This window comes from Lolium rigidum, chromosome 2 (genome assembly GCF_022539505.1).
Source record: "Lolium rigidum isolate FL_2022 chromosome 2, APGP_CSIRO_Lrig_0.1, whole genome shotgun sequence".
Classification (NCBI taxonomy): Eukaryota; Viridiplantae; Streptophyta; class Magnoliopsida; order Poales; family Poaceae; genus Lolium; species Lolium rigidum.
Window position 1 is genome coordinate 25,121,489 of NC_061509.1, and position 11,196 is coordinate 25,132,684.

The following is an 11,196-nucleotide window of genomic DNA, read 5'->3' on the forward strand; positions in this document are numbered from 1 at the left end:
TACTTACCAAGGATGCCATTGAAGCTGCCAGAGTTGCTTCAGAGAAATTGTTGAAGTTGGACATTCCTTTCTCTGTCGGTTTACCGTCTTTCATTTGTCAAAATAAGCCACAGGGGCCTCACTTAGGGTATCACTGTTGTATTCCGCGTGCTAGGTTGACTGAACTTTTATTGACCATGCTAAGTTGTATAACTTGGATTTCATCATTGTGAATTATGTTGTAGGAGACCTGGCGCTGGAAGCGCTGGCCGCTGAGCAGTTGCACTATGATAAAAAAGCGGAAGAAAGGAAAGGTGCCAAACAGATCTGGACTCCGAGATGCTGCCATGAGTCACCTTGGGTACATGAAGGGTACCACCAGGTATCCCCTGGAATGCAATGCCGGGGGTGGTTACATGTGCATGCTCAATGACAGATAGCGCTTAACTTCACGTCAAAACACGGCAGAGTTCATGGTACCTCGAAGAGGATTGCCTAGATCAGTTCCATTGGTGTGCATGTAGTTTTCGAGGAGGCTCATTTTGTGCAGAGCAGACACTATAGGGGATGATTTGCCACAAGAGTGGTCAGTAAGAGTCTGTAACTATGTTAGGCTTTTGAGTGGTGTTTGCTTGTGTAACCATACGATGATGAGTGACCGTGGGTCTGATCTCGCATAATTTTCACCCCTGTAACTAGAAGAAACTTTTTTTTTTTTTGCGTACTTGGATGTTTGTAATCTGTTCTGGCATCACTGGTTCCATTGGAATTTACATTCAGTAGCTTGTAAATTTCTTGGAAGATGGGAATATTTGCTTCCTATTAAATTTTCTCCCAGCAGCTCTATAGCTAACCTTCGCTGGCATAGTGGCATACTGCCATGCACTATCATAAAAATAGCATTGTGTCAAAACTATGTTCAGTTTTCTTTCTGCATCAACACAGGCAGCTTAATGAAGTGCCTATCTAGGATAATAGAGAATTAGAGATGAGCAGTTTCTGTTCTTGTCTAATCAGTTTAAGATCCAAGGTTATATTTGTAGCAAGTGATACTTTGTTCAGAAAATGAATACTATCATGGCAAAATTGGCTACGGGACACACCTCCACTTGAGCATCATTCATTAACCGAAACAGGCCGCACAATTGGGCTGCAACACTATGAACCGTACCCATTTGTTTTTACAGGAAAACAGTGAAATGCTCCAAGAATACATTACAGAATACCGGGATGAATGTCGGTTCTGCCCTTGGAACTGCCATATATATAAGAGCTCACACTGCCACAAAGTCTCACCACAGCACAGCAGTCCTCGGAAGGAAGATGCAGGCGAAGAAGTCGAGGGCGGCCACCATTGCTGCCCTGTGCATGCTCCTCCTGATGCTGTCCGGGCAGCAGCAGCAGGTGGCCGCCATGTCCAAGTTCTGCCGATGCTATCGGCAGTGCTACCCCGAGTGCAGCCACACGGCCCCGCCATTAGCCTGCGATTTCTTCTGCCTCAACAAATGCAGCCCCAACAAGGCCAGAGACAGCGGCGCCTCATACTGCAGGGCAGCTTGCGGCCTTGACTCCATCTGCGACTCGCCGGTGAAGCCCGCTGGTAAGTAACACAATAATAGTGATGGAGGGATGGGCTTTCTCGGTATTCACACATGAACATTTTTTGTGATTCTTCTCCTTGATGAACAATGATGGTATGTGTCTTTTTTCTTCTGACACGTGATTCTTCTTCGTCATGCAGCTGATCCAGAGGCCTGTGTGCGTGACTGCAACCAGAAGCGGAGCCACAATTGACGCCAAGTTACTTTGAAGAGACCCGAAGAGCCTGTCGATCATGGGACGATATGATGATGATGATGATGTTGAACGGCTGTGATTGTAGCAGCAATCAATAAACTGAATTTATGTGGCTGTTGCATATCGGTACATAAGGCACACTATAAACTGAGTAATGTTCATTTGGCTCTGATTTACTTATTCATGGCCTCACAACAAACTGCATTATTCATCTTTCACTTTTTGCCAGGAATAGGCGAGACAATGTTATCTGTTCAGAAGCTAACCCATAGAATATTTTAAAACTAAGCCATTTCATCAAACAATCTAAAATTTTAAGCAACTCATCCACGACTTCACACTCAGAGCATCTCAAAGAAACCAAAACATCAATGAAACCCGTAGCAAATAGCACCAGGTATGGAGGTGCAGCTCATTCAACATTCATTAGTCAGGGATTAAGCTTCTAAATACCGAGCTCAGAACCAGACAGTAATTCAACAAACAGACACACAGTTGGCATCACGGAACATAAGTCGAAATCCAAAATCTCCTTGCCTGATACAACACTGAGACTAATCAAACACACATATAGACTAGATTGCTTAAAAAGCATCAAGGAAATTAAATGAGCCACGAGCTTAAATCAGGTCAATATGCCTTCAACCTTCTTGGTTCTTGCCGAGTTAAGGAACGTCTAAATCAGATGATAGATGGGGTTCACAAATCCACTTGACAGCTCATTTCTGCATCACGGCCACCTGGATGTCACTCTAGATACCTGCGGAGAAAGCAATACTATCAGTCAAACAAATTTGCACCATTAGGTTCACCATTGTTGTGCCTCCAAAGTTGAAACATCTCAGCATTATTAAACAAAATAAAAAATTGAAACAGTGAAACATCTCAGCATTATTAAACAAAACAAAAATTTGAAACAGTGAACATTAGTGAAATGGCACACCTTCAACTTGTAATATTAGCAGCTTTGGCTACATCTCCTATGGCGCGAACTAGCTGGCCGTCCAACTGCGGACAACATAAGCGGTTGTCTTGTCTATCTCTAGGTGTTAGTGCGGAGCGTCTCGGGCATTTACTGTTCCCTGGAATCCTGCATATCTTGGCATTGTTTCAATTCAAGTGTGTGATGGAAGAATAATCTGCTCCAAGCGTGTGCGGTGCAAGAATAATCTGCTCCAAGTGTGTGGTTTTGCGCTGAATCGAACATCAAAAACTCATTTATTAGTGAACTGATTTCAGGAGCTGTTCGGGAATGGATGGACCTGCCGCGCCAGGCGAACACCCTCCCCTTTGTTAAGAAATCCCGTACTTTTATGCGGGCAAGCGAAAACTTTACCCATTTTACCCCTTAATATACTGCACATCATGTCTGCTAGTATTATTAGATCTCATCCCTTGGATTGACCCTCACGGTTCAGATTCATTTGTCCCTACCGTAAAAGAGCTCTAATTAATACTTCCATTGGTCCACAATGACTGTCCATTTTTTTCCTCTACACAACATCAAACAACACTTTCATACTACTCCTACTTAAATGATAATAGGCTAGTAGGTATCAGAAATGTTATTAGTGAAGAAACAAGTTTTTATGATGGATCTAGTAATGTCATTTTTAGAATGCACACAAAGCATATCTACATATAGATTGGACCAACCAAATTATGTTAGTGGGTAATGGGCGGTTACAGATATATGCTGAAGGGGTCACCAAGCAGCAAAATAAACAGTGATATACTGTATTTAAAATTGTTAGCTAAAAACAATGATGTGAGCTTGGCTTTGTCGTACGAGATACGAGCATTGTAAATGAAGGCATGGTATTACCTGCAGCATAGACACTTTCGAATGGATGCCAATGACACCTGTCGAACTCAGGAAGTCTCTTGGACTGCAGTGAGTCAAGCTGAACCATGAAGACACCGACAACAGACCACAAGAACACCACATTGTTTTCCTCCGCTAACCCCGTAATATGTAGGAAGCATTTGCTCTTTAAATCAGGGGCGATTAGCTTGTCTAGTTCAACAGTTCTTGCCAGCATCCACGAATTAACACCTTCACAACTGGTCTTCCTCTTCCATAATTTGGCGTAGGCACCTGACGTTGACACAGAGACCATACCAAGCCCACCACCATCTGCTCGCATAACTGAGTAGAAGCGACTGTGCTCGGAATCCAAGCTGGCAGGCAGAGGTATCACTGCTAGACTCTGCCTGCCAACATCGAACTCAACGATCATTGCAGGCGCCTCAAGCCGAATCAGCAACATGTAAAGGGAATCCCCAACAAGCACAGCAGGCTTGTTCGGATCAATCCTGCCCCAAGATGGAACCGGTGTTGTGATGAGATTACCCCACAGACCGGTCTCCGACGAGTAAACACAGGCGACCACTCCTTATTGCACGTCAGTTCTTACCAAGACCACATGAAAGTGGTCTGTGTCTCCGACACCGGGGGCAGCGCAAAGCACCGCTCCATGGATACTCTTCTCACTGAACACCGGGGGAATAGCTAAGGGGAGCTCGTGGCCATTGAAAGGGTCCCACACCAGGAGCTCTTTGGTCCCCTGAAACGTGCGGAGCATGAGTAGAAAGCCATGGCGGCATCCGAGCATCCTGAAGCTGAGGTCGCTGGCGTCCATCGGAAAGGGGAAGCGGCCTTGCGGGACCCGATTGGGCGGATCGAGAGTAGGCTGGAAGCGGAGTTCGTTGCCAGCTCTCATGAAGCAACCGAGGAGGGGACGGTTGCGGCGGTGGTGGATGCGGAAGAGGCGGGAGAAGCCAGGGTCGGAGGCGACGCTGCGCAAGCTTTTGCAGACGGCGGAGGCGCGGGGGAGGGACGACGGCTGCGGGGGGAGGCGGAGGAGGATCTCGGAGGCCAGGTCGCCGTCTTCCAGCACCGCCGCCGCCGACGGCAACATCTCGCCTACTCAGAGCTCGCCGGAAGAAATGGTGAGTTGAAGCAGCCGCCGCGATGTGGAGTGGAACTGTGCAAGTGAAGTGCCGGATGACCTAGCCCACTAGAAGAATAAAGCCCACGAACTTCCCATATTTACCTATCTATCTGGCCCGCGAACACACAGTACAAACACACTTTTTTTTGCTGTGCCTGCAGTTTCAGCCACATTTTAATTTTCGATAAAAAAATATATATTAACACCACGAAGATACTAATTACATCCAGCCTCTACAATAACATTATGCCTTAATGGCATAAAAGATGCACACAACTAAAAAAAAATTACAAAAAAGAAAAATCCCGCTGTAGAGATCGAAAACATGAAACATCAACACTGGCACCACCAATGCCTCAAAAAAGAAAACAGTGCACAAACATTATCATCGTCCGATCATAGATCTTAGGTTTTCATTCCGAAGAAAGTCCTCACTATTAAAACAATGCATTCAACAAAACATTGTCAGGCACAACCAATTAAGGTCAGACCTTGGATTTTCACCCTGAAAGATAGAACTTCGCCTCACATACAAGTCGTTGCTCGAAGTCACGAAGCACCAAGCCAATTCCACCTCACCACCAAGATCCGATCACCATTGCTCTTCCACCGATCACTGCTTTCATGACCTTCTCCGCCAGCACTATGGAAAGAAAACGAGCTTCATGATTTTAACAGCCAGCAGAGTTTCGAAGCGCCTGTCTGAAACCAAACGGTAAGATAAAAACATGGGTGCGCCCTACCGAAAACACCAAATCGAGAAATCTTCAGGCATTGATCGCACAATAAATTTTCCGGAACACGACAATCCAGCAGCCTGGTGGGAAAAAGCTTTCGACCGTTCTTCACTTGGCGCGAGAGGAATCCGAGGACCGCCACCATTATTCCCAAGACTAGCATCCCCTCGCCGCCGGTCATCTACCAACCAGATCGGAAGACATGGAGCGGGCAGTCCAGTACGACCCGACGGTGTGGCAAGGACCAACACTAGGACCGCACCTGCCCAGACTCATCTGATCCAGTCCAGATCTTCGCCGAAACCCTAGATCAGATCGAGGCAGCGCAGAGCACCACCGCGCGGAGGACGCTGGTGGTGCACCACCCCTTCCTTGTCACCGATCCAGTGGAGGCATTCAGGCCCCGGCCACGCCCAGCCACACCGCCCATGGCCCTCCGCCGCCGCCCACCAACTCCCTTGAACAGCGGCCAAGAAAACCACCTCCCCTGCCCACCGATGCACCGGACGGATAGGCGCCGCCATCACCACCAGCGCCCAAGAGAGGGAGGAGAGGTGAGGCTCTTAGGGTTGGGGATGGAGGGATCCTTTGGAGCCGCCCGAGGCGAGGCGACTCGGGAGGGAGGCGACCAATTCTTGCCACATTTCAATTATACTAGTTTTTTTCTTCTTATGTAATGAGCTATGTTCCACTGGAAAGACACTTGCTAGCTTGTAAATTGCTTGGAAGTATTTAATCCGCAATTGGTTCCTTTTTCTCAGTGTCCTTTGTTTTCTGCTGACACGAAGGGGGAGAAAACGTTTGTTCTGATGATTTTGTTCTTGTTGCATTGCGATTTTGTAGATGCAACTGATGCCTGCCTGTGTGCAGAACTGCACCGAGAAAAGGAGCCATGAGCCGACCAAGTAAAAAGATAGGAGAACGGCTCCGTTTTGTGGAAAGGAACAAAACAATTATCTGAAGAGCCTGTCGATCACGGAATCATACGATATGATCGTTGAACGGCTGTGATTGTTGGAGCAATCAATAAAATGGGTTATTTCTTGCTTCTGTGCAAGTTATCCAATCTCACCTGGTATTCATATGTAAAGGCATACACCCATAATACTCCCTCCGTTCCATGAAAGTTGTATGAGATTTATCAAAATTTGGATGCAAATAGCATCTAGATATATCCAAATTTTGAAAAATCTCAGATAATATTCATGGGATGGAGGGAGTATAAAATGTTAATTTTTTTTAGAAAAACAGGGGGGCCAAAGCCCCCCCAGCCCCATTTTATTACAATGAAGCCAAGGAATCATAGTAGCATCCGGGAGGAGTCAGAACAACCCTCCAGCAAAGATTACAGAAATTTTTGATACGAGTTCAAAAGATGCAATGAACGTCAATCAAGCTCCAGGAAAGTACACAACTATTCTGGCATGTACCAATATAAAATGTTAATTCGGCTTTTGTCTATCTTACTATCAAAGACATATCTCGTGAGGAAATGCAAATGTTAGCCAACTCATCAAAGCCTTTGCCTTAGAGAAATGCGGAAGAAAAACATGTCCTGGTAGCAAAATATCATCACATTCCTTCGTAATGACAACAAATTACCAGACTAGCATTTCCACTGAACAAATGTAGATTCAGCGTACTGAGTTCTCGGTGCACAACTGGATCAGCGCATGCAGCTAGCTCAACGTAGATGCATCCATAATCAAATAACTACTGATAATAGAAGTTTCTGAATGTTAAACCAAAGGCGCTTATACATGCGTAGTGGGGAATCCATGCTATTACTTACTGCTTTGGCCTTGGTTCATCTATCCCAGTACTGATCACACCAACTGGATTATTCATCATTTTACAAGCAAGAAGAAGTGAGACATTTTATTTTTTTCAAAACTCATAAAATAATCCAAAGTTCAGGCAAGTGCTGTCCTACACATCTGAAAGAACCCTAAAGCCAGGCCTGGTTTAATCTGGCAGCTATTTATGCAGTAGCAAGGCAGGTACAATTCATCATACAGGAGCTTCTTCCCAACTCCCAAGTCGGATTACTGATGGGATTCAACACCCAGTAGTCAGTATTTAGCCACTAAATATCAAGCTCGGAGCCATATACAAATTCAAAAAAAATGTGAAAAACACACACAACATGCAGACACCCACAACTTGACAGGTTAGCACCTCACAAGTTCACGACAGTCGACAAATGTCTATGGAAATGAGACAACGGGCGGAATTTAGCGGTTAACTCCTCCAAGTGCACGGTCAACGCGCCACAAGTGAAGTACTAATTAATCGGAGCAAGTTAATGTGCCTATAACCTTCACGACAGTTGACGGATATGAGATAATAGACGGAAGTTGGCAAATTAAGTGATCAATTCCTACAACTGCACTTTGAAGCTACATAGAGGGTCGATCCCGCGTCAAGCATACAAATGGAAGAAATTACCCAACAGCCCATTTCTGCATCTCAGCCACCAGAATGTGATTGTAGTAGATACCTGCAGAGTAAGTAATATCGTTAGCCAAAGACTAGTACTATTCATTCAAGAAAAGCTGTTGGAGTTCAAAATTTCTTTATGACTCAGAGAAAACATTAGCTTCACAAGTTTTGGAAATTGTGCTAAAAGCTCCAAAGTTGAATGGACTAAGCAGTATATTAGATAAAATCAATATCGAAAATAGACAACAACAGTAGGTGATTTGTAGTCTGGTAGTACACTTTCGACTCCAAATATTATAAATTTTGGCTACACTAGTCTGAGTACAGGCCAAAAGAGGCCAAAAGAGGGTGGGCATATGAGGGGCTCCTGGAGTAGGAAGCATAAATTCTGGCTAGCTCATAGGCAACTTACAGAAATGTACGACTGGCTAGTCACTAACAAATCGAATTTGATCAACTTCTAGAGGTAAAAGCCTCAGGCAAGAGACCTTTTTCATTACTTCTATTTTTTACTCTGCACTGCATTAAGGGGTACTTTCGGGACTACATTACTGATAACATGCTAGTAAAATAATGCATGTTACTAGTTATCTAGTCATGTCATTTTGATCCCCTGTTTGGTATGAAGTACTAAATATCCATGGTGGCTAAAACTGAAGATATTAGACATAAAGCATAGCTACATATAGTTTGGACCAACCAAATTATATTAGTGCCTAATGCCCAGTTACATATACATATGCAAATCTGGTGGATAAAAAACGACATGCTGAGAAAATGTTTAACCAAACAGCCTTAAACAAGAATAATCATCCATAAAACTCAATTACTCTATGCAAGAGGTACTGTATAATATTTAGCGAAGGCATACTCTTCAAGTATTGTGTTTATTGTTACTTCACTAAGGTATTATGATGATCCAGAATAAGCAGGAATGTGAAATGGCAAACTTATAAGTCTGTATAAAACTATAAATAAAGTAAATATGAAAACAAATGCTCGGTTAATGCTACTTACAGCATGTAAATCATACTAGGACTTGAGATACACAAAACAACAACAAAAAAAGAGTTAAATGTGATGCAGCAACGTGTAAAACTCCCATTGTAAAACAGAATCCCGAAGCACGACAAAGGGTTAGTTCATTTGCTACCACTTAGCATGTCAATAGAGAATGAGGAATGGTTCTAAGTCATCGGTCATTGGAGGGTCTAGAGGGAGAAGAGACTACACTAACATAAGGAAAGGATAGCAGTACATTATTTGATGGAACAGATCCGATAACTCAACATACATGCAGAACATAAACTTACCTGCCCAACCAGTACATCACAACAGCATATCTAACTGGGCAATCCTCTTAAGTACTGTGCAGAAGATCAGTAGCATCATGTCCACCACCATTGCCTGTTTCTGCAAGCATAAGAAGTCAAACAACCAGTAACAATCCAACGAAAAACCAAAGTCATAGTTGTAGTTTGACAAACACAACAGTTTTGATAGAGCATTAGGAATAGATAAATATACAACACCTACCTTCAAAGTTTAAAGAATATATTGGGAACAATATATACTGATGAACATCATGAAAATGTAGAACATGCACACTCAGACTATTGCTGGTCAGAAAAGACAAGTTCGATTATTAAGCTTGTTCAATGTCATATCAGGAAAAAAACATACCAATAAATCCTAGAAAAAAGTGATCATGAATTTTAAAATTAAGTTGTCTTCAAATATTGTTAGCGTTAAAATGAAATGAACTCTATTTATTAGTTTTCCAGGTACAGATGGACTTGTCACTCGTGACACGCTATCTGAAATGTGATAGAATGACCAACTATTTGTAAATTCCAAACAAATTAATCATTACTGATCTAAGGTTACTAGCAAGATTAGCAGAGACAATCATACTGAATGAAAGAATTAGAATTAGCTCTAAGATTACAAATGTACCTATTGTTCCAAGGATTTTCATAGGGGTCTCGAAGAATTACAAAACATGACATGCACAATTTTAAGTAAACTGCTTAATAGAGAATAAAAGACTTGATTCTTAATAGTACCAGTTCTGAAAGAAACCAGCAGCAGACTTTGATCAGTTAGTCCTTACTAGCAATAATAATGTGGCATGATCTAAAATATATCATGCACAGACCTCATAACCAACTTCAAGGCAGCATTCAGTGAGTTATGTGCTAGTATTAATTCCAACGGGTAACATGAAGTACGTTATGTTTTTTAGTACCACATATCAAGTTATCTCTAGCACAGAGAATCGAACTTGGCAAGCTCTGTATGTGAATATAAGTAAGACTTATTTCTTGCATTATGACTAATTATTCACAAACCATAACAAAAAAATTAAGCAAACATACAGAAGCTGTAAGAGATAAGACGCAAGGGCCAGTATCATACTTGGAAGGTAGAAGCTCATGTAGGGCAGCACGCTAAAGTATTCTCCGGGCTCATCAACCTTCTTAACCTGCCCAGAATTGAGCTTGATCATGAATAAGCCAGCACCTGAGCAAACGAAGATGACACCCACACCCTCTGCAAAGCCGACCACGGATCGTTCGTCTTCAGGATTGGTAACAGGTATTGTTTTCTCCAGCTCGATGACCCTGTATTGTACCCATTCTGCAGTTTCTTCTGTATCCCCCTTCCTTGACCACGTATGAAGGGTGGAATCCTGAATGCAGGTAAAGCCCAGTGAAGTGTAGTTCTCCACTGCCGTGACAGCAATGCCGTGCACCAAGCAATGTTGCGGCGGGTCAATCATGGATAAGCGGTCCTTTCCCAAGTCATACTTGACGATTGCGTTGCCCCGCCGAACAGTGAAGTAGACCGCATCTCCGACGAGGGCGCCTCGCCTCGGCTGGACATAGGGCGTGTAGAAGCGTCCCATGGGTCCATCTGCACGCGCCTCTCGGGTGTGCCGGGTGTAGATTTCACAGGTGTTGTCGAGGCATACCGGCGAGCTCCACTCGCCGGTTTGTGATGAGTAGACGCTCGCGAGTATGATGTCCTTGTCCTCGTGGGTGGCCGCGAAGACGACGCGGAAGGGCCCGCCGCGGCAGTCGAGGTGGTCGCAGCCGTCGGCGGCGCAGAGCAGGGCGGCGGAGTAGATGAGCCAGTCGATCTCCTCCGGCTCGGGCGGCAGGTGGTGTTTGTCGCCGGTGACGGGGTCCCAGACGAGGAATCCCGGCAGCATGTGGATGAGGACGCGGCCGTGGCGGCAGTCGAGGGGGCGCGTGCGGCGGCCGCCGGAACCCGGGTGCGGGAAC

The 11,196-nt window shown here is 44.4% G+C and overlaps 1 protein-coding gene across 2 annotated transcripts; it reads right to left on the bottom strand.

The window, feature by feature from the left end:
- Positions 1–9,064: 9,064 nt before the first annotated feature.
- On the bottom strand, positions 9,065–10,895 carry LOC124686104. 2 transcript variants are annotated; one of them, XM_047220107.1, is made up of 2 exons: positions 10,328–10,895; positions 9,065–9,316 (listed from the first exon to the last, which is right to left on the bottom strand). In XM_047220107.1, exons 1-2 carry the CDS (start codon positions 10,815–10,817, stop codon positions 9,270–9,272), a joined length of 537 nt encoding a protein of 178 aa, XP_047076063.1. In that variant the 5' UTR covers positions 10,818–10,895; the 3' UTR covers positions 9,065–9,269. The 2 variants fall into 2 exon arrangements, with proteins under 2 accessions (XP_047076063.1, XP_047076062.1); XM_047220106.1 differs by having other exon boundaries at positions 9,065–9,322.
- Between the last annotated feature and the right edge of the window lie 301 nt (positions 10,896–11,196).

Coding starts and splice junctions, on each gene's coding strand:
- LOC124686104 (XM_047220106.1), bottom strand. CDS start 10,817: ATGGGACGCTTCTACACGCCCTATGTCCAGCCGAGGCGAGGCGCCCTC. Junction 9,323..10,327: donor CATGAGCTTCTACCTTCCAA/GTATGATACTGG, acceptor TTATGCTTGCAG/AAACAGGCAATGGTGGTGGA.